Below are 24,749 nucleotides of genomic sequence, written 5' to 3'. Positions count from 1 at the left end.
TTCCTTCATTATGTCATTATTAATGAAGCAGATAAAAGCCCTGGAGTTGATTTGAGGGGGGGGAGGTGCTTTATGTGGATGATTTTGCTGTGAACAGAAAACATGTGGTCAAAGGAGCTCTCCATGCAGGTGAAACAAGCCATCCTTAAACTGAAAAACTGAAAAAAGCCATACGAGAAATTGCTAGAATATTAGGAGTGGCAAAATCTACAGTTTGGTAAAAGATAGAAAAGCACTGGTGAACGCAGCAACGCAAAAAGACCTGGACGTCCACGGAAGACAACAGTGGTGGATGATCGCAGAATCATTTCCATGGTGAAGAGAAACCCCTTCACAACAGTCAAACAAGTGAACAACATTTTCCAGGAGGTAGGCATATCAATACCCAATTCTACCAAGACTGCATGAAAGTAAATACAGAGGGTGCTGCAAGTTGCAAGACACTCATTAGCCTCAAGAATAGAAAGGCTAGATTGGACTTTGCTAAAAAAACGTCTAAAAAAGCCAACACAGTTCTGAAAAAACATTCTGTGGACAAATGAAACCAAGATCAACCTCTACAAAAATGATGGCAAAAAAAAGTATGGAGAAGGAGTGGAACAACTCATGATCCAAATTATACCTCATCTCTATAAAACATGGCGAAAGCAGTGTGATGGCTTGGGTGTGCATGGCTGCCAGTGGCACTGGGACACTAGTGTTCGATGATGATTATCAATGATGTGACACAGGACAGAAGCAGCCGAATGAATTCTGAGGTGAACTGTCTGCTCAAATCTAGCGAAATGCAGTCAAATTGATTCAGAGGCATTCATAATACAGGTGGACAATGACACAAAACATACAGCCAAAGCATCCCAGGAGTTTATTAAAGCAAAGAAGTGGAATATTCTTGAATGGCCAAGTCAGTCAACTGATCTGAGCCCAATTGAGCATGCATTTCACTTGTTGAAGACTAAACTTTAGACAAAAAGGCCCACAAACAAACAGCAACTGAAAGCCACTACAGTAAAGGCCTGGAGAGCATGAAAAAGGAGGAAACTCAGAATCTAGTGATGTCCATGAGTTCAAGACTTCAGGCTGTCATTGCCAGCAAAGGGTTTTCAACCAAGTGTTAGAAATGAACATTTTATTTTCATTTTTTTGAATTGTCCAATTGCTTTTGAGTCCCTGAAATGAAGTGATTGTGTTAAAAAAGGCTTTAGTTACTCACATTTTTATGCAGTCAAACCACTGAATTAAAGCTGAAAGTCTGCAGTTCAACTGCATCTGAGTTGTTTCATTCACATCATATTTTCCCTCCAGTACCTCCAGGTCTTCCATTTTAACAGTCAGACTCATTGCATTTGCAAACATACATAGCAGCATTTTAACATTTTCTTTAAAGTATTGTTTTACTCCTGTTAATACTTAGGAGATTGTTTAAGTAGATAACTTCAGGGAAGTAACACAAGAACATGATCCAGCAAAAAAAAAAAAAATACAGCTTGCTGGACCTTGTAATAAGCAAGGAGTACTGCACCTTTAATAATCACTAAACTGTCATATGTGATGCCTGCTTGAAGTCAACTCAAAGTCAAAAGAACAGAATCCAGAGCTACTGCTGCCTCTATGTGTTTACAGTAGGGGTGCACCGAATCCAGGATTCGGTTCGGGATTCGGCCTTTTTCATCAGGATTCGGATTCGGCCAAATCCTTCTGTCCGGCCGAACTGAATCCTTATTTTCATATGTAAATTATTAGGGGCAGGGATATTAGTTATAGCTGAAGGCATGAGATCTGCAATTGACAGTACTAACAATCTTACACAGCAGGCTTGCCATTTGAAAACTGGAAAGAGTCAGAGGAAAAAGGCAAATAATTTAACAACTATAAAGAATGAAGACCAATTAAAAACTTGCTTAGAATGAGTAATTCTATAAAATACTGAAAGTTAATTTTAAGACGAACCATCCCTTTAATAAGTGACAGAAGGGGAAAAGCATGAAGGGTCGAAGATGCAGGGGTGAAGCCAACAGCAGAGATGAACTGAGAGTTGAAGGGTGAGAGGGAGAGAGGGAGAGAGGAGATTGAGGCTGAGGACAAAAGACTGGAGAGGAACGTGGGAGGGAGGGACAGAGGAGTGAACTGAATTTTGATACCTGGAGGGTGGGAGCAGCAGCAGAACAAGAGGTGTGAGGAGGAGTGACGGTGTGGGAGGGGCAGAGGGAGTGTGCCTGGAGAAGGAGGGGGAGCGAAACTGTGAGTGAGAGGCAGACGGAGCGCAGAAGGAACACGAGGGCCGTCAGTGGGCGGACCCATGGCATCAGTGGGCGGGGCTATGACACGGCGATCCGCGATTGGCCGATCGCCGTGTCAATCAAGGGAATCCCGCCCGGTTTTCCTTATTTGGAAAACCGGGCAGGAAGTATAGACCCGGGCAGCCCCTCAAAATACCGGGCTGTCCGGGTCAAAACCGGACAGGTGGCAACCCTACATGGAGGGGAAACAGAAGAGGACACTGAGGGAGCAAGCAGCAGAGGGTGGGAGACAAAAGGAGAACCGAGTGGTAAGAAAAGGCAGCAAGATCTTAATAGGAGGTGCGAGTGAGCGCGCACAGTGAGGGCGGAAGTGGGGAAGTGAGGCAGACAGGCAGGAAGAAAACCTGTAGGGAGAGTGCGGCAGTGACAACTGCTGACGCATTAAGTTATATACGGCACGTTCTGATGTCAGAACGTGCCGTTTATAAGGATATAAATTACAGTCTGGCCCATAGGGAATTACTTGGTCTGTAGATTATATGCTTATAATACACAAAAAGACATAAATATCTTGTAAATTATATCCTAATAAACGGTGGATACTGATGTCATCATTTGCTGATTTACAGAAAGAGTATTCACAAGAGACAATCACTGGCTTTGCATAAGGAGCTTAAAGGAATTGTTCAGTGTAAAAATAAAAACTGGGTAAATGGATATGCTGTGCAAAATAAAAAATGTTTCTAATATAGTTAGTTAGGCAAAAATTTAATGTATAAAGGCTGGAGTGACTGGATGTCTAACATATCAGTCAGAACATTACTTCCTGCTTTTCAGCTCTCTTGGTTTACACTGACTGGTTACCCTGGTTACCAGGCAGTAACCAATCGGAGACTTAAAAGGGGGCCACATGGTTCATAGCTGTTGCTTTTGAATCTGAGTTGAATGCTGAGGATCAATTGCAAACTCACTGAACAGAAATGTACCATGTGGCCCCCCTTCAAGCACAGCGTTATAGAGCTGAAAAGCAGGAATTTGTGTTCTGGCTATTATATTAGACATTCAGTCACTCCAGCCTTTATACATTATATTTTTGGCTAACTAACTATATTAGAAAAATTTTTTATTTTGCACAGCCTATCTATTTACACAGTTTTTATTTAAAAAAATGCCATATTCACACACCTTTCTACCTGCATCTCAGGCATCCTTTTGAGCAAATTGTTATTTGAGCAGTAGAGCAAACCAAGCAAGTTTTACCATTCTGTGCAGGTCAAAGCATGATCGCAAGTAATCAAAGGGCTGAAGCTGTAAAGATGTAAAAAAATGTCAGTGCAGTGCTTAGTTGTAGTTATTCCAAGGGCCAGTGCAGTTTTCTCTAAAAGCAAAGGGAAAACTTAGCAATCTATTTAATGGAAATGTTACACTACCCCTACTGAAATAGGCTTTACATGTCCTTTAACCAAAACAATTTAGTTCAGCTTGCTGTTATCTTGAATAGATTGTTGGAGATTGTTGAAGATATGAAAGTGTAATCAAATATCAGTAGGGACAACATATTAGAGGGCAATAAGGACAGGGCTCTGATGTGATCTGTTCCTTATGATGCTTCATGCTTCAAAGTACAGTATATGCATATATTGTGTGTGTGCATATATATATGTATATATATATATATATATATATATATATATATATATATATATATATATATATATATATATATATATATATATATATATATACAAGATAGATGTTTCTAAGCCTGGAACTACACAGTGCGCGTCCTTCCGATCCAACACCATGAGAGGAAGCGCAGGCGTCACGTCGGATGCGCCATATCTAATGTAAGTTATACAAATGTTGCATATACAAACTGATTGTAACAGAAGCAATAAGTTTGCAGATGCAACATTTGTATCACTTGCATTAGATTCAGCATATCCGATTCTACGTTTGCGTTCCTCTAATCGCGCAGGAACGGAAGGAAGCACTGTGTAGTTCCAGCCTAAATGTTTTAATATCTGCTGCTTCATTTTGCTCCATCTTAGAAATGAAGGAATGGATGAGGCAAGTTTTAACAGATAAATGGTCACCAACTAGATTCAGGAAGGAATGAGAGAAGAGGTTTGAGCAAAAAAAAGAATGTAGACTTGCTAACAAAAAAATTAAATGTTTCCTGAACAGCTTGGAGCATTTGAAGTTCTTTTGGCATTCCAGGGATCTGCTGTTTAGTCTGGTCTTCTACATAACTGCAGAAAGTGAATATATTACTATGAAATAAATGTAGTAGAAAGGGAAGTATTTGGCTGTAAGTCATAGCTTTGTAGCAGTTCTTCTTCCTGTATCTAAGGGCCATGTTTATAGACAAAGCTTTCCTAGCCTTCAAATACTAGAGAAGTAGGATACATTTGTGCTATGCTTTGTACATAAATATATTATACACAGCAGCCCAGTGTATTTATGACTTGATTTTTTAAACTTGCATTTAGTTTTATTTACTCTGCTTCTGTGGAGCGGAATGATTTTTGCTGGAGTCAGCCTAGTGAATTAACCTGTTATGTTCCATTTAGAAGATGTAGGAGTATTGTGGTATAGACTGTTTCTCATACTTTGGGGCCTAAATGCTCCCTGTGCTCCTTTATTATGAATCTAAAATATCTATTTTTATCTGTGCTAAAATGGCTCCTTCACTAAAATTTTATGTTACAATGCAAAATATTTTTTATCTATGAAAAAAAAAAGAATATATATAATATATATAAAAAAAAACCATTTGCCCCCTTCCTGATTTCTTATTCTTTTGCATGTTTGTCACACATAAATGTTTCTGCTCATCAAAAACCGTTAACTATTAGTCAAAGATAACATAATTGAACACAAAATGCAGTTTTTAAAATGAAGGTTTACGTTATTAAGGGAGAAAAAGAACTCCAAATCTACATGGGCCTGTGTGAAAAAGTGATTGCCCCCCTTGTTAAAAAATAACTTAACTGTGGTTTATCACCCCTGAGTTCAATTTCAAAGGTTACAAAGCCATTTCTAAAGCTTTGGGACTCCAGCGAACCACAGTGAGAGCCATTATCCACAAATGGCAAAAACATGGAACAGTGGTGAACCTTCCCAGGAGTGGCCGGCCGACCAAAATTACCCCAAGAGCGCAGAGACAACTCATCCGAGAGGCCACAAAAGACCCCAGGACAACATCTAAAGAACTGCAGGCCTCATTTGCCTCAATTAAGGTCAGTGTTCACGACTCCACCATAAGAAAGAGACTGGGCAAAAACGGCCTGCATGGCAGATTTCCAAGGCGCAAACCACTTTTAAGCAAAAAGAACATTAAGGCTTGTCTCAATTTTGCTAAAAAACATCTCAATGATTGCCAAGACTTTTGGGAAAATACCTTGTGGACCGACGAGACAAAAGTTGAACTTTTTGGAAGGTGCGCGTCTGGCGTAAAAGTAACACAGCATTTCAGAAAAAGAACATCATACCAACAGTAAAATATGGTGGTGGTAGTGTGATGGTCTGGGGTTGTTTTGCTGCTTCAGGACCTGGAAGACTTGCTGTGATAGATGGAACCATGAATTCTACTGTCTACCAAAAAATCCTGAAGGAGAATGTCCGGCCATCTGTTCGTCAACTCAAGCTGAAGCGATCTTGGGTGCTGCAGCAGGACAATGACCCAAAACACACCAGCAAATCCACCTCTGAATGGCTGAAGAAAAACAAAATGAAGACTTTGGAGTGGCCTAGTCAAAGTCCTGACCTGAATCCTATTGAGATGTTGTGGCATGACCTTAAAAAGGCAGTTCATGCTAGAAAACCCTCAAATAAAGCTGAATTACAACAATTCTGCAAAGATGAGTGGGCCAAAATTCCTCCAGAGCGCTGTAAAAGACTCGTTGCAAGTTATCGCAAACGCTTGATTGCAGTTATTGCTGCTAAGGGTGGCCCAAGCAGTTATTAGGTTCAGGGGGCAATTACTTTTTCACACAGGTTTGGATTTCTTTTCTCCCTAAATAATAAAAACCCTCATTTAAAAACTGCATTTTGTGTTTACTTGTGTTATCATTGACTAATGTTTGATGATCAGAAACATTTTGTGTGACAAACATGCAAAAGAATAAGAAATCAGGAAGGGGGCAAATAGTTTTTCACACCACTGTATATATATATAACAAACAAAGGAAAGTTGTGCTCACCACTATTTTTTAAAACCATTAGGCGGGGGTGCAATGAGGCTGTGGCCACAAAATACATATAGACAAATACAAGAGTAATCTGCACTCAACCCATTATCAATATATTTAAGACAGAGACATTTTGTGCGTACTGCTACTGAAAAATGTCTTACCCTTTTAACAAAACAGGGATTGTTTGTCCATATATTGCAATATATTTAAGCTGGCCAACTACATCAAAGTCATCTGGCCAGTTCCCTTGTTTGTTGTAGTTATACAGGAGCAGTGACCAGCTCCATGTTGTAGCTCCCACCCTTCCCAGCTATAGTCAGGTGATCCCACTGGTGTCTAATAAAAGGGCAGCCAAGTTTGGGAGTTTTACTTTGAAAGCAGCTAGTAAGTTGCAGGTAAAACTTAGTCCCTTTGTAAAATGCATAATGAAGTAATAGAATAGTAATAGTAAATCAGATGGGAACTGTCCCTGATGGGAAACGTCACGTCGATTGTACATGTATTTTCTAATACAATTGCCTTGATTTGAACAAATCCTGGTGTCTGATTTACTATATTCTGGAACATTTTTTACCTTGCACTCCACAAGAAGCGGAGTGCTGCCCTACCCAAAGAGAAATGTATGTGTATATATATATATATATATATATATATATATATATACACACACACATGTATGTATATATATATATTTCATGTTTCCAAAATCCGCACTCGCAGGACTTAAAATTGAAAAAAATGCTTTATTGCCGAACTAAAGACTGACATATTATATATATATATATATATATATATATATATGTGTGTGTGTGTGTATTATCCAGTAACTGCAGCACTCTGATAATAACGGTGATTATTCAGTGTTATAATTTTATTTGCTCATTAGCTCATGTAGGCAAAAAAGTTGCAACGTGCTAATGCTAATGTGCTAATGCACAAGGATTGGGCACCAGTGGTTCTTTAGGATTACACAAACAACTGAGTTTATTTAGTTGAACAATCCACATAGGAGTTATAAGCATGGACAGAACATAGACCAACAAAGAAATAGTGTATACTCACAGTATCCCTGAAGGCAAAGGGAACACACAGTAAAACAGCAACTAAGTAGTATGCCCAGCTTTCAGGCTTTTTCCTAAGTGGAACGCAGGGGAATATCTACAGCCCTGAGTCTATGCACTTAGTCCCTACTTCTGGGTTAGTAGTACCCGGGATCTTAATCCCTCTGACTCTCCTCATTGGAGCCTTGAGCTGCTCAACTATATAACCTATCTATCACTCCTAGAGTGATCTATGAAAGTGTATAACTACCCACTTTACTAAGGGCAAATCTTAAGTTCCACTGCCCCTTCCCATTCTAATGAACAGGGAAGGGCTCAAGCTAAAATGGACCCTGAGCACATTGTCACAGCCCTTTTTATACTATCACACAGTGCCATATACTGGTCACTGTAGGAACAAAGGCGCATAATCAGAAAATAGGCCCCCTCTAACAACTGAGAATCTGCCTGCCAGTATTAACTAGGGGTGGCTATTTTATACATCCCTACATATACAAACAAATCTATTGTCAAATACATATCCATTAATCACCACAACTCCACATTTATACCATTCATCAGTTAATACAAAAAAGTTTAAAAACAAGACACATAATAGCACTGCCAGAAGGGGTCTTGCTGCTACGGATGAGCGTTTTTGTGTCGCCCATAGACTTTAATGCCGGAGGCAAATTCGCACATCACTACTTGCTGCCAGCAAGAGTGTTGCAGAGGCTGATGAGCCTAAATCCTTGGCGGGGAGAAGGGACTGGCAGAGGCTAGCAAGCCTGAGCCCCAGGAGGGGAAGCCAGCAGGGCTGAGTGAGAAGCCCGAATGCTCTGAAGTTCAAAAGGGTAAGAGCTTCCCTGGATGGTGATTCCCCAGAGGGTGGAAAACCCTGAATGTTGTGCATTGAAGTTGCTGAACTGTACCCTGAATGTTGTGCATTGAAGTTGCTGAACTGCATTTTCTGTTGTCTTTTGTTGGGAATGCCCAGTGCCAAATAAAACAGTTTTTTATCTAAAGCCTTGGTGTCCCTGTCGCTACCAAATGCTAATTACCCCAAAAAGTCTATGTGCAGGCGAGTAGCATGTCACTACATATATATATATATATATTCATAATGAGACGTGTCTTGAACATTCTTTCCTTTACATTAACAAGCAAAGAGCCAAGAAAAGAGACATGGACATAATAATAAATAATAGAGATTTTATTACTTTTTAGATGCCATTATAAAACAGGCAGTCATTTTCTCTTTAATGATTTCTTAAATTTATAAAATAACAGATGACATAAAACACTGTCATGTTATAACAAAAGCAAAGCAGGTTTGCTGTGCTGAGAAAATTACTGAAAAAAATATCTAGCTTTTATAGTGAATAATAATAATTACAATAACAAGCTTGTTACATGAGCTAAATGCAAGCACATTGAGTGTTAGCCCGTTTTCTGATCCCTAGCCCGTTCACCATAACTGCTACATTAAATTGTCCATACGACTAACGTAGTCACATAGTCAGTGTGACATTCATATGAAAAATTGAGTTTTGCCTGCCATTCTTCTAGAAAAAGTGGCTGTAAAAAATGAATTTGCTTTCAACTGTTACCTAAATAAAGAAGCAATGTACAATAATCTTAGACTGCAGGCAAATTGCATTTTATATTGCAGTGATTCAGCAAGTCCAACCTTATGCTGCAATAGGGGTGCTCCCTAGAAAGTTCCAAGGGAGGAAAATCCCTTGAACTCTTAACACTTCCTCCATGGCAGCAATAGATAACTGCTGATGGCTGCAGTGATACTGTAACTTAGGACACAGGAAATTTTGTCATATAGGGCCCTGCGATTTCTGATGGCGGCCCTGACTGTAAGCATATTGTAGCATATTGTAGCTGGAAATTACACTGAAAATCTTGATACACCACTTAGCCTTTAAACTTCTAACAATATTATTTTTGTTGTGTAGCAATAAATGAGGGTACAGGATGCTTTTAATGAGCTGTGTATTTATAAAGGCATAAAAGGTCTCGCAGTCTTTTTTCCCTTCCAATTCCAGTGTAACTGAAGTTGAATTCTGACATTATGCATCAAGATGGATGAAACTTAGCTTGCTTTTTTGGGTGCAAGTTGTGTCTACCATCATGGGTGTCCACAGGAAACTTTCCAGGGGGGGGGGCAAGGAGGAAAAGGAATCACACAAAATACTTGCACCAATATTTTGGTTTCAGAACCTACAAAGCGTTTCTATAATATATAAGGTAATACAAATTGCATACATTATGCTTTTCTATTCTGTTACTGACACTTTACCATCATTTGGATCATTCCAATTTGGCCCAGCAGGTGGGTGGCCTAATCAGGCTTAGAAATGCTCATTTAGTTACCTCGTCAAAGCAAGCGAATATTGCAGTGTTTGTCCAGATTAACTGTATTCATTTGTGCATTCACAGGATTTGCATAAGAGACCAAACAACACACAGTTTACAAGGTTATTTTGAATTCTTTTATAACTGTGTATAACTTAGAGTATTTTTTTAAAAAAAGGGTCAAGGGTGTCTGCTCTCTGGATTTACAGTTTGACTTTTTTGCACTTTCACAAAGCTATGCAGCATTATAGCTACAAACACATTATCCTGTGTTAATGCAACCAACGTTATTAGTCAAATCAGTACCTTTGGCCTGTCCATTAGCAAGTCAGCCCATCAGATAAAATAGCCAGCATGCTAGTTTGTGTATAACCAAAGCAAAGCTTTACATTCAAGAGAAATAAAAATGTTCATGTGGACTGAGAGTGGACAAACTGATTATTAATCTACTTTTTAACCCTTTAACCGCCAAGCACGTACGGCGTACGTGCTGGCGGTTCAGGGCTCAGGCTGCCAAGAACGTACCTTGTACGTTCTCCTGCAGCTGAGCCCTACTCTCTGCATCGGCGGCTTTTGCCGCCTCCGCAGAGAGTCAGAAGGGTTGACAGCCCCCTGGGCAACAAGGCTGGGGGCTTTCGAGTCGGATATGCGACACGATTGTCGCAGATCCAACTTCAAAGTCGCAAATGCGCTGGAAATAGCGCTCTGCGGCATACTCACCTCTTCCTTCCTGCACAGCCGCACACACACTTCCTGCTGCGCAGTAACTCTGCAGACACGCTGTTCTGGCTGCCTCCATCGGTTCCAGCGATCCTCCTGCTACAAAAACGGTAAGTGCACGTTTTTTTTACACACTTACCTGCACATACCGAAGTCAGGAGGCATAAGGGTAATTGAAACTGAGAGGTGATTGCGAAGAAAAATCATCAGAGTGAAAATATCAATATAAATATGAGAATTGAATAGAGTTAAAAGATTCAATGAGTCAGTTGGACAAGGATCTGAAGGGGTCATGGGATTGTATGAGGCATTCCCGATACCCCAAATACCCAAATAAACATACACAGACAGTATATGGTGGAAAGGTCGCTGCTTTTATTTAGGGGTTAACAAATGAAATGACACTGTTACACCAGTTCTTTAACGTCATTGACACTGTTCACATTTAATAATCCTTGCCTTTAGGCCCAGGAACCACCATACAGTCAGAAACTATCTGCCCACTTGGGCGACATTTACCCCCTAAATAACTGCGACAATAACAGCATTATACAACATTTTTATTTTTTTTATTTTTTTAAATTTTTAAATATAAACTCACCAGGGAGGGGTGGAGGGGAAGCTCGCTCCAGCCGGCGCAGATCCCAAAAGACCGACTATACTGCTGCAATGGTATTTATAACCTTCGCCCCTACCCCTGGCACCTGCAGCCAATCGCTAAATCACTAGCCCACCTGCCCACTAATTAACACCTTAAACTTAGCCCCAACAATCCCATGAGGCCCTTCGCTTATCTCTCGGCCCTAACCATTTTGCTTTGTGGCAAATGCCCTGGAGAAAATGGTTGTACGCAAATTAACACCCAACTTGCACCTATAAGATTTAATCTGAAAATAAGTATTTACACAGCTATACACAAGTTCATTTATACTCTCTATCACACACACAATACACACACACTTTGTCAGATGCCCACCTACTCTGATTTTCTTCTTCCTCACACAGTGGAGGAGCAGGAAGCTTACTGAGGGAAGGGGCAGAACTAAGATGGTACTGCATGAGAATAGGCAGCAAACTTAGCTGAATAGCTTTGGGATGGTCCATTTTTGAAGGGTGCTAACCCCAGGATTTAAACCTTGCTTAATCTTGTGGCAGCTCTTTAATGGAAATCTTAAAAAAATGTGTTCATATAACAGAGAACAAAACAAAAGAATATATATATATATATATATACAGTATATATATATATATATATATATATATATATATATATATATATATATATAATCTACAGTCTGGTCCTTTCCCTATGGGACCAGACTGTAAATTATATCCTTATAAACGGCGCGTTCTGACGTCAGAACGCGCCGTTTGTTTGAGTCAGCACTTCCGCCGCTGCTCAGCACTTCCGTCTCCCTGCAGCTCTTCCTCCCCTCCCATCTGACTGCCAGGATTAAATGTTACTTACGCAGCACACGCAGCACGGAGCGCTCCTCCTTTCACGAGAGCCAAACCTCTAAGCCCAGCCAGGGGAGCAGCACTGTCAGCCGGAGACATCTAAGGAGGTGCGGTTTGACCTAATATGGCGTTAATCACCCTCCCCCTCCTGTTAGGAGCAGCGCTGCTTGTTTAGTGCTGAGTGACTGCTGCAGCCTAACACAGTGGTCGGGCTGCCAAGTAGCCCTGCTGCTGTTGTTGCTGCTTCTAATGCATGGAGGGGGATATACTATATATATATATCAGCAGCCAATGGACTTTGCATTCAGCCAAATAAATCTAATAGGAAACAAATGGCAATGCAGGCAGGGAAGGGAAGCAGCAGCAGAAAGGCTTGTGCTCCAAAAGACAAGTAAGCGTGTGAATGATCAGCGCTGAGGTTATTCCTGGGCACAGGAGGGATAGGCTGGGATTGAGGGGGTCTCACAGAAGCGAACAAAACTCAGCCCTCTATCCCCTAAGAATGGAAACTTTCTCACTCCTCGGATACTGCCCCTTATTGCTTCGGTCTCATTTCTCGCTCCCCCCTGCACATCCACGTCTGCTCCCTCATCCTATGATGCCTTACTGCTCTCCCTTTCCTCTTCATATTATCTCTCTCACACCCCCTGTCTCAAGTTTCACTACCTGCCTCTCCATTTTTCACTTTGTCTAGGAACCCTCTCCGATCTCCCTCCCCTCACATGGTCTCCCTCTGTTCTTGCCCCCCTCCTTTCCACCGACCCTCCCAGTTTTTGCATAACCTCTCTCTCTCCCACCTTCAATCTCCCTCCTTCCCTGGCCTTTCTCCTATGATGTTACCCATGGCAGGCAAGAAGGCAAGGGTAGAACAAAACTAGGAATTCAACTACAGGTACTGTAGAACAGCAAGTGGGACAGAAGCAAAACAGGCTAATTTTGTAGTTCATAAAGCAAAGCCAGACATCTTTAGGAATCAAGACACTGCACCTAGAAAATGTAGATTATAATACATAATGTACCCCCTGCTATAATTTATAAAGATATTATAAGTCACCTCGGAGTTATGTGACCTGTATAAAAGCACTCGGCCTTCGGCCTCGTGCTTTTATATGGTCACATAACTCCTCGGTAACATAATATCTTTATAAATTACAGTAGGGGGTACATTATCCACTATATATATATATATATATATATATATATATATATATATATATATATATATATATATATATATATATATATATAGCAATAGAATAAATGTATTATTAAGTACAAGTCCAGGGGGGGAAGCCTATGTCTACCATGTTCAATGTGGAGGTTACATTTGACTCATTGACTTCGCACAACGTGTTGTGGCTCTAGCTCCATGATTCGCCAGCATCAGTAGACACAGCCATGCAAGAGCTTGTTTGGACAGAAGTTGATTTAATATATTAAATCAATATATTCACTCTCCATTGCATTCATTTTAGAGCACCCACACTTGCTGTTGTGTTTGTAAATTACCCCTAAATGTTATATATATTTTGTTTTCGTGTGATTGAGCAGACTTGTGTATATGAATTCAGATAAGTCAGCACAAGGTAAGTCAGCACAGGGTTAAACACAGAACAAAAATGGGAAGTCTTTAAAATGCTGCTTAATAAATATACTTGTCAGTATATTCCACTTGTAAGCAAGGAACATCTTTGCAAAGCAAAACCTTTTTGGTTCAATAGAAGCGTTGGTGTTGAGGTGGGTAAGAAAAGACGTGCTTTTAAGACTTTCAAGTTAGCTGGTACAGCCGAAACATTTATAAGGTACAAGGAGGCCAATTAATCATGCAAAGAAGCTATAAGGCAAGCTAAAATTGCTATAGAAAAGGATATTGCAGCAAGCAGTAAAAAAAATCCAAAATTATTTTTTAAATATGTTAATAGTAAAAAAATGAAGCAGGAAGGGGTGGGACCCTTACTATCAGAGGGGGGTCAGCTGGTTGATGAAAACAAAATAAAAGCGCAGATTCTGAACTCATATTTTTCATCTGTCTACACAAATGAGGAACCAGTAAGTGAAGGTTTCCTTCTTAACAGTCCCAATTCTAGTAATACAACTAATGATGCATGGTTCACACATGAAAAAATTCAAAAGAGACTAGAACATGTTAAGATTAACAAAGGCCCAGGGCCAGATGGTATTCATCCCAGGGTAATTAGCGAGCTTAGCTATGTGATTGCCAAACCTCTTTACTTAATTTTTCAAGATTCATTGAGATCTGGCATAGTGCCGAGAGACTGGCGAATTGCTAATGTGGTGCCTCTATTCAAAAAAGGATACCGTTCTCAGACTCAAAACTATAGGCCAGTTAGTCTGACATCAGTGGTAGGAAAGCTTTTCGAAGGGTTAATACAGGATAAGATACTGGACTTCATAGCAAATCATAATACTATGAGTTTGTGCCAGCATGGTTTTATGCGTAATAGATCTTGCCAGACTAACTTAATTTCTTTTTATGAGAATGTAAGTAGAGACCTCGATTCTGGGATGGCAGTGGATGTGATTTAATTAGACTTTGCTAAAGCATTTGATACAGTGTCACACAAAAGGTTACTGGTTAAATTAAGGAATGTTGGCCTGGAACATAGTATTTGTACCTGGATAGAGAACTGGCTAAAAGATAGACTACAAAGAGTGGTGGTAAATGGAACATTTTCTAATTGGACCAGTGTTGTTAGTGGAGTACCGCAGGGCTCTGTACTAGGTCCCTTGCTTTTCAACTTGTTTATTAATGACCTGGAGGTGGGCATTGAAAGTACTGTTTCTATTTTTGCAGATGATACTAAATTGTGCAGAACTATAGGTTCCATGCAGGATGCTGCCACTTTGCAGAGTGATTTGTCTAAACTGGAAAACTGGGCAGCAAACTGGAAAATGAGGTTCAATGTTGATAAATGCAAGGTTATGCACTTTGGCAAAAATAATATAAATGCAAGTTATACGCTAAATGGCAGTGTGTTGGGAGTTTCCTTTAATGAGAAGGATCTAGGGGTCTTTGTAGATATCACGTTGTCTAATTCTGGGCAGTGTCATTCTGTGGCTACTAAAGCAAATAAAGTTCTGTCTTGCCTAAAAAAGGTCATTAACTCAAGGGATGAAAACATAATTATGCCTGATCCCTGGTAAGGCCTCATCTGGAGTATGCAGTGCAGTTTTGGACTCCAGTCCTTAAGAGGGATATAAATGAGCTGTAGAGAGTGCAGAGACATGCAACTCAATTGGTTAGAGGGACGGAAGACTTAAATTATGAGGGTAGACTGTCAGGGTTGGGGCTGTTTTCTCTGGGGGACATGATTACACTTTACAAGTACATTAGAGGACATTATAGACAAATGGCAGGGGACCTTTTTACTCATAAAGTGGATCACCGTACCAGAGGCCACCCCTTTAGACTAGAAGAAAAGAACTTTCATTTGAAGCAACGTAGGGGGTTCTTCACAGTCAGGACAGTGAGGTTGTGGAATGCACTGCCGGGTGATGTTGTGATGGCTGATTCAGTTAATGCCTTTAAGAATGGCTTGGATGATTTTTTGGACAGACATAATATCAAAGGCTATTGTGATACTAAGCTCTATAGTTAGTATAGGTATGGGTATATAGAATTTAATTAAAAGTAGGGAGGGGTGTGTGTGTATGGATGCTGGGTTTTCATTTGGAGGGGTTGGACTTTGTCTTTTTTCAACCCAATTTAACTATGTAACTATGTAACTATGTAATGTTTATATTCATTCTGATGCTTCAGATCCTTTTGGGGGAATATAATATGTTTTGTTAGTGCAAAAAAAAAAATAATTTGCAAAGACCAAAGCTAATATCAGCCACCAGTGTTTGCGTCCTTTTTGACAGAGCAAATGGCTTTTTGCGAACATGTGCAGTGTATGTAATAAAATTTCACAGTCACAAATTTTTTGTGAAAAAATGTTTTACGAAACTCCAGAGCAGGTGTTAACGTTAACCTTTGCTTAGCGATAATGAGTGATGTCAGCAAATGATTTTACATTGCAAGCAGCACTAAACATTCACAAAGGTGCCATTTTAAACAACGCTTGCGATTTTAATTACATTACCCTTTTAAGTTTTATTGTTTACAAATAACCAACTGTGACTGAAACTTACCTCACAGTATTGTCTGCAGTTTATCAGTCTGGTTTCTCTTGATCTGTATAAGTTAATAACCAGTACCTAGCACTGCATAGAACAATATTTTACGTTATTGTGAACATACATACATTGCTCTCATGAATAGCAATATATAGATTTCCACACCCAGCTCCTCACAGAATCTGTAGAGGAAGATTAACAGATTCATTTCCAGAGAACTAAAAGTGATTTGAGGACATATAATAGTATGTAAAATGTATGCTCTTTTTCACAACTGTCTGTAATCTGTATTATTACCATAAAAACACTCCTTTCCTTTAAATTAAATTATTCTGTATGAACATGTCACATGCTATAATGCACTAAGTGAAAGACAAAAACTTATGGGGAGACCCTTATACAGTATAAGCTGTATGTCGACTTTTTTGTTTCCCTGCAAAGTGCATTTGTAAATTTTTTAAAGGTATCCCTGAGAACATAGGGGCAAATTTACTAAAGGGTGAAGTGACTAACTTTAGCGAAAATTTGTCAGCGTGACGTCATTTCGTTACATCGCCAATTTCGTAACTTCTCTAGCGAAGGAGATAAACTCTAGCGCTACCTCACACTGTTACGCCAGGGGAAATTTTGCTCTGGCGATAGAGTATTACTTCACAAATTCACTAAGATGCGCATTTCACTGAACGTTACCTGTTCCGCCAGACTTGCCTTCGCCAGCTCAGACCAGGCAAAGTGCAATGGAATGTATAGGGCTTCTTCAATTTTTTGTTGAACAATTTTCTAAGTCCCAAAAAACACTGACGTCTTTTAGTTTTTTCAGGGTGATAGGCTGCAAAAGTCAGTAAAAAAAATTTTGGCTACCCGGGCTCCTCCATACATTTCCTACCATATGGCACATAAACTATACACTGGGCACATGTGTAGGGCATTATAACAAATCTATTTAATTTTATTAAGGTTTCCCTGGGCTTGTGTAGTGTAATGTATTTGCTGCAACATATACATCCATTCAACTTTAACTTCCCGCCGTATGCAAATTAGCCAATGCTAGCGCAACTTCGCTTCGCATGGCGCAGTAACACTAGTGCAACTTCGCCAGAGTTCGCTGCCCGGGATGCACCTTTGGATTTTAACTCTATTTTAACCCGCCTAACTGCTATTTGATCCAGAGGAATTAAAAAAAAAAACATTTGTAACCTCTTCAATTGCATCAGAGGGGGAAAAAATCCTTCCTGACTTCAAAATAGCAATTGACTAGTCCCTGGATCAACTTGTACTATGAGCTATCTTCCATAACCCTGTATTCCCTCTTGCTAAAAAGAAAGTGTTTTGCAAAATATTTTTCAGGTTCATGGAGAAACAGAAGTATTATTTATTTTCTAATAACCATTTTATGACATATTTGTACATCGCACACAGCACACATGTGTATAGATAGTTCAGGGGAGATTGATGCATACTATAGTTCCTAAAAGTGCATTATGTGCATGGATGGTCATGGTTTACTTTTAATTTTGACTGTATACCATTGGTGTAATATTCATATTCGGCAGTAGAAGATCACATTTATAACTTTTAGTATGTTATTGAATGTCATATCTTTCATTAATTTAAAGGTGAACTACCACTTTAATTCACCTGCAAGAAAATCCATTGCAACTGCTGGTTCCAAAGGCACTTCCCACTCTTTGGAGCACTGTTTTAAGTATTCATGCATTCCATGCAGATATGAAAACTCAAAGTAACATTTCTTGAAGGTTCTCACCTTGCCTCATGGCAGGAGCGGGCCAGTCTCTAGCCCTTGTTACCTCACAGCATCACACTCCAACATCCAGTGAAAGAAGGGCTATAAATGTTAAGCAATGGGGGCTTGAGGGTCAGAAAGAGTTTACAGAGCTATTCTGGACTAGTAAAATGTACCTGTGTGTCTGTATGACACACTTCTAAGTGAATTGCTTGGTAAAATCAAGCAACCTTCTTCCTTTTCATGATTAACTAGAACTTAGTGGCTACTGTCTTATCATCTGTATCCTCTATGGATATTTCATTATGAAATTTTTACTTTGCAAGAGGTAGTATTGTGGCAGTTTAAAACAAAATTTCATAATACAAATAATATATAGTGTTGCCATATATTAGAAAAACACACAGCAAATGCGAATTCTAGTTAAAAGAGGGTCTTCATTATATAATACAGCATTTATTATCACATAACTTGCAAAAAATAGTGGGAGCACTTACCAGGTACTAGGATTCACCTGTGCATGTCACAAAACCGAAGATCCCAACGGTTGCTTCCAAAGAGAGAGTGAGTTTGTAGGTGCAGCACCAAGGAATCCAGGAGGTAGAAAAATTAAAAATATAAACCTTTATTCAAGCATTTTAAAATGGTAGTAGGAAAAAGCATGCCCCACACTAAACAAAGGGCTGTTCACTCAACGCGTTTCATGGCTCTCGCCACTTCCTCAGGAGCTAACAGACACCCCAAACACCAGATATATATAAGAGACATCCAGCCCCTCCCTGTAGCAGGCCCCCACCCATCCCCACAAGGTTTAACCCTTTCAGTGAAAACCATATGTAAACATGCATCTTCAGACAAAGGTTAACCCCCACATTAATACTCAAAACATATACAATAAAATAAAACCAAACACAATATAACAAATCATCATAAAAAGCAATACATAGTATTCATCTTATCTCTCCCACTCCAGATAAACACTGTTGCTAATAGTAGCTAAAGACTCCAAAAAAGTGAACATTGATGTAATAACCATTTCGCTTATGTAATATAAATCTAGAAAGCCCTAATAATCCCCGAAATAATATAACGAAATGTATCCCTCATTCAACATTTAACTCATTATCAGCATATTAACATAAAGGATACAAATATTATCAGTGTATCTTAATAATGACTCAATGGATTGAATATCCAAACCCCATGATATCACGAACAATGATCCGCCAAAAATTAATAGAAGCAGGAAACCTCCCACTCCCTATTCAACCCCCCAAAAGATTCAGTTGACCTAAGCTGATATATCCAGTATGCCTCCTTACGTAGTAACAATTTATCCAAATTCCCACCCCTTGGTCCCACTGTAACTGTATCAATAACCTGGTAATGTATTTTAATATCCCCATTATGTTTGTCCAATATATGCTTAGCCACTGCGGACTTAGTGTCCTTTCTGTTCACTGAGGAAAGGTGTTCCAGTACCCGTGTACCCGCTCTTCTTACAGTTTTACCCACATATTGGGCCCCACAGCTACATGTGACAAGGTAGACCACCCCAATCGAGGCACAATTAAAATATCTCCTTATACCATAAGTTCTCCCCGTTGACGTTGATCTGAATTCCTTTGAAACAAGTAGATAATGGCAAGATTTGCACCTGGTTCTGCCACATCTATAATTTCCCTTATACCTAAGCCATGTCTTATTGTTACCACCCCTTCTGGAATCATAAAGGCTTTTCGACAGCCATGACGCTAAATTCCTATTCCTCTTAAACACAAAAGAGGGGTGGGGGTCTAAAACAGCCGCCAATATCGGATCCTGCCTCAAAACATTCCAGTATTTACTCACACTAGTTTTAATAAGTCTGGTGCTTCTATCAAAAGTAGTGCAATACCGTAGCGTACTGTCTTTACGACTCGTTTCCCGTCTACGATCTTTATCCCTAGCCAAAAGGCTTTTCTATCCAGCGAGACTGCCTTCTCATACGCCTCCCTGATTACCTCAATCTCATAGCCTCGTTCCAAGAACCGGTCCCAAAGTTGCATTGCCTGCACATTAAACCGCTCCCAAGACGAGCAAATCCTACGTAGGTGAATAAATTGCCCTACCGGGATTCCCTTCTTACAGCTAAGGGGGTGGGCACTGTCAGAGTGTAGTAGTGTATTCCTTGTAATTGGTTTCCTATACAGGTCAGTGACCACTGAATCCCGTTCCACTGAGAATAGGACATCCAAAAACGGAATCTGTAATTTATGTGTCTCCATGGTAAAGGCAAGACCCTGCACTCTCCCATTACAATATCGGACAAACTCCTCCAAAGACTCCTCGTCTCCATCCCAAATACCAATACAATCATCGATGTAGCGAAAGAATTTAATCAAACGACCCCGAAAGTGGTCGGGGGCCTGAAAAATGTGGAGTTGCTCAAACCATCCATGTACAAGTTAGCATACGTTGGAGCGAACGAGGCCCCCATCGCCGCCCCACACTGCTGAAGGAAGAAATGACCATCGAACAAAAAATAATTGGTGTGTAACAGAAAATTAACTGAGTCAAGTATAAAATTGCATTGTACGTCGGGGAATCGAGACTCACCATGTAGCCAATATTTAATCGCCTCCATCCCTAAGGCATGGTTAATAGACGAATATAAAGCTACTACGTCCATCGAGAACCACCTATAGCTTGACTTCCAGCTTGTGCCCTGTATCTTATTAATGCACATTGTCGTGTCCCTAAGATAAGTGGGTAGCTGTTCAACTATGGGGCGTAACAATTTATCTACATAGGCAGACAAACCTGACCCCAAGGACCCAATGCCTGCTACAATAGGGCGCCCCTTAACCTGCTCCAAGGATTTATGCACCTTGGGCAGTGCATGGAATATGGGTATCACCGGGGATTCACACTTCAGACATTCCCATTCATTTTTGGAAAGTACCCCATCCTTATAACCCTCCATAAGAATGACCTCCAACCGTTCCTTAAATTTAGTAGTTGGATCACGATCAAGACGTATATACGTATTATTATCATTCAACTGACGTAGAATCTCTTCACGATAGTATACATCATCTAAGACCACCACAGATCCCCCTTATCCGCCTGTTTCACCACAATTGTATTGTCATTACTGAGTTCCATCATAGCCTTAAATTCACCTGATGTCAAATTCTTGCATCTATTTCTATTACCGCCACACAAACTCCTTTCTATATCAGATTGTACCAATTTTTGAAACATATGTATCTGCGAACTTCTAGAGTTAATTGGATAGAAATCAGATTTATTCCGCATTCCCGAATGTTTAACTGCCACATCTAATCCCTGATTACTCTCCTCACTCAATTGACATAAAATATTTAGAGTGCTTAAATCATCAAAATCATATAAATCCGTAGTCGGTACCCCATCAACACTCCCAGTTAACCCCTCATATTCCGAATTAATAGGATCAATCATAGTATCATCAGGGCTACTGAGTATAGCAGCAGAATCATCAGTTATCAATATTCCCATATCCTCAGCCTCGGTATTAGTATTCAGTAAAGCAAAATGTCGTTTCAAAGTCAAATTCCTCACAAATCTATTCAAGTCCATGATCAATGAAAATATATCGCTATTCAAATCCGGGATGAAGTTAAGTCCACGTGAAAGGACAGATAGTTCATCTCGTGTCAACACTCTTGATGATAGATTAATAACATTGTTCAAATCACTTACAGTCGATGTTTTCAGTGAGGCCGACCCAGATGCATCCAAACTTGGTAAAAGACTTCCCTCCTCTCCGGTAATCACCGCCGTCTGGACCGGGACCCTCTCCCCGGCCGCCATTGTTGAAACGGCTGCTCCATACCTGCGCCCACCTCGCCTCTTCCTCCTCCTCTTCCATAGCTGCGGGTTCTCATCGGGTCCAACCCTGGCGTGGATTGATGCCTCTGATAGTATGGTTGTGGCTCCCCTATCCAATCGTTGTCTGGGGTCTCGGGGTCCGACCTTAAAAAAGAAGAAGAAGAAGGGGAGGGGGGAGGTGTGCGAGTATACGATGCCTCTGTCCCACGCTCATTGAAGTGTACGGCACGATCTCTTTTGAGTATGGATCGTGGCCCTGTGCCACCATAGGAGGAACTCCATGCGCCAGCTCTCTGCGGGGTGAGTGTTGAATCATTACCCCTCCAGACATACACCTGGCCGTTCTCATAGTCCCGTTTATCCCTCTGGAACTTCTCTCTCTTTCCCGATTTGACAGTATGTTCAAACTGCTTAATCTGTCTTGAAAGAGTATCCAACAAGGTCATATCAAAACCAGTGCATTTAGCCGACTGCAAAGTATTATGAGTGTCCGTAATGTCTCTCTGGACCTTCTCTAACTGCTGTTTGTCATAATCATTTATTATCACATAACTGAAATATACTGTATAGTATTTGTTTATTTATATTAGTAGAGGTATAGGTAATTGATTTCTAAGCTTGTGTATTTTGATTTGGCAGGCATATTTGGGCAGAAATTGGAAGACACAGTACATTATGAGAAGAGATATGGGACACATCTTGCTCCCATGTTGGTAGAACAGTGTGTGGATTTTATCAGGGAGCAAGGGTTAATGGAAGAAGGTTTGTTTAGACTGCCTGGCCAAGCAAACCTGGTCAAGGAATTACAAGATGCCTTTGACTGTGGAGAGAAGCCATCGTTTGACAGGTAAGGAAAAAAACAGCATTATAAATTCAGTTTGCATTTCTGTTGGACTTATTATTTATGATGGTTTTGTTCTTGAAGGCAGAAATATATGTGTATGATACAGTAGTAATTCTGGAGGAATGGGGTATTGTTCGGGGTGTTTACTCACTGTTAGTAATAATAAGGTAATTGTGTAAACCCTTTTGAAGACATAAAGATATTAAGGGGCACATTTACTAATGGTTGAATATCGAGGGTTAATTAACCCTCGATATTCGACCCTCGAAGTTAAATCCTTCGACGCCGAATATCGAAGTCGAAGGATTTAGCACAATTCGTTCAATCGAACGATCGAAGGAATAATCATTTGATTAAACGATTAAATCCTTCGAATCGAACGATCGAAGGATTTTAATCCATCGATCGAACGATTTTTCTTTGATCAGAAATTGGCTAGAAAGCCTATGGGCTTGATTTTTAGTTTGAATCGTTCGATTAGTAGTCGAAGTCGTAGTTGAAGGTCGAAGTAGCCAATTCGATGGTCGAAGTATTTTTTATTCTAATCCTTCACTCTTGCTAAGTAAATGTGCCCCTAAATGTTACTACATTTTTAAAAATTCTGGCACCTTTTTTCTTGGATCCTGTTAAAATTACTGATGAAGAATAGGGATGTAGCGAACGGCGGAAAAAATGTTCGCGAACATATTCGCGAACTTGCGTCAAAAATGCGAACGGTTCGCGAACGTCGCGAACCCCATAGACTTCAATGGGAAGGCGAATTTTAAAAGCTAGAAAAGACATTTCTGGCCAGAAAAATGATTTTAAAGTTGTTTAAAGGGTGCAACGACCTGGACAGTGGCATGCCAGAGGGGGATCAAGGGCAAAAATGTATCTGAAAAATACATTGTTGACACAGCGCTGCGTTTTGTGCTGTAAAGGGCAGAAATCACACTACGTCACTCAGGTGATGTTTCTGGACACGGAATGTGAAAAAGCTCACACAGCTAGGTGGCACTTGGTTAAAGACTGGGCAAACAATGCCTGCAAGGGCAACGTATACAGTAGTGGGTACGGAATATATTATTGCTGCTGTAAAAACATCACTCAGGTGATGTTTACGGACACGGAATTATTATTGTTATTTAGACAGAATGTGAAAAAGCTCACACAGCTAGGTGGCACTTGCATACCTCCCAACTGTCCCTTTTTTGACCACTCAACCCCCTGTCCCTCTTTTGTACTGGAAAGTCCCTCTTTTCTCTGCACTGAACAGCCAGAAAAAAAACAGTTTCTAACTTAATTGGCTTTTGGCAGAGAGCTCAGAAAAGCTAACAGGTGCAAATAAGATACTTTGTAACAATTTTGACTCTGGTTGGTGTTGGTAGTGGTGAACTACTAGGAGGAGCAGCACACCAGTCCCACTCCCCAACACAGCTAGACTAATAGCACTGGGCTCTTACAGTAAAAAAAACAAAAAAGAAAATAAAAGCAGTCCTTACAAGGACTATTGGGTTATTACAGCAGTCAGCAGATGAGATCAGAAGCAGTGCCACAGCAGCTACATACAGAGCACTGCAGTAGAAGGTAGATTACTAGTCAGCAAAACTAACTAACCTAAACTCACTGTCCCTCAAATCCCTGCAGAGTTCTGTCCCTACAATACAGAGCAGTATCAAGTAGATTACTAGCCAGGAAAGTTACTATCAACTGTCCCTCAAATCACTAACAGCTCTCTCCCTACACTAGCTCTTCCAAGCACACACAGGCAGAATGAAAAAACGCTTCAGGGCTTCAGTTTATATATGGAAGGGGAGTGGTCCAGGGGATGTGGGGGTGTTCCAGGAGGGAGAGCTTCCTGATTGGCTACCATGTATCTGCTGCTCTGGGATGAGAGGGCAAAAATAAGCGCCAGCTAAGGCGAACCCAAATTGGCGAACGTCGCGCGACGTTCGCGAACATTCAGCGGACGCGAACGGTCGATGTTCGTGCGAATTAGTTCGCGGGCGAACAGTCCGCGACATCCCTAATGAAGAAAACCCTTCCTATTGTGTGATCTGAACTCATGATGACCCATACTTGCAACCCTCATTAGGAGAGAGGAATTGTTGTGTTGCCATACTTAAGAGATGGGATAACTGGTAGCTCAATCTCACGTGAGCCTGC

At 40.3% G+C, this 24,749-nt stretch overlaps 1 protein-coding gene across 4 annotated transcripts in view; it reads left to right on the top strand.

Moving 5' to 3' along the window:
- Window positions 1–24,749, top strand: part of arhgap24.L (Rho GTPase activating protein 24 L homeolog) — a 366,864-nt gene that overhangs the window by 303,920 nt on the left and 38,195 nt on the right. For all 4 annotated transcript variants that reach the window (XM_041591276.1, XM_041591277.1, XM_041591279.1 and 1 more), the window contains one exon: window positions 22,400–22,607. In XM_041591276.1, coding sequence (XP_041447210.1) covers window positions 22,400–22,607 — 208 coding nt within the window. The remainder of the gene's footprint in view (window positions 1–22,399; window positions 22,608–24,749) is intronic.

This window comes from Xenopus laevis, chromosome 1L, assembly GCF_017654675.1.
Source record: "Xenopus laevis strain J_2021 chromosome 1L, Xenopus_laevis_v10.1, whole genome shotgun sequence".
Taxonomy (NCBI): domain Eukaryota; kingdom Metazoa; phylum Chordata; class Amphibia; order Anura; family Pipidae; genus Xenopus; species Xenopus laevis.
The sequence above is the reverse complement of the archived record's forward strand: the minus strand, read 5'-3'. Positions and strand labels throughout refer to the sequence as shown.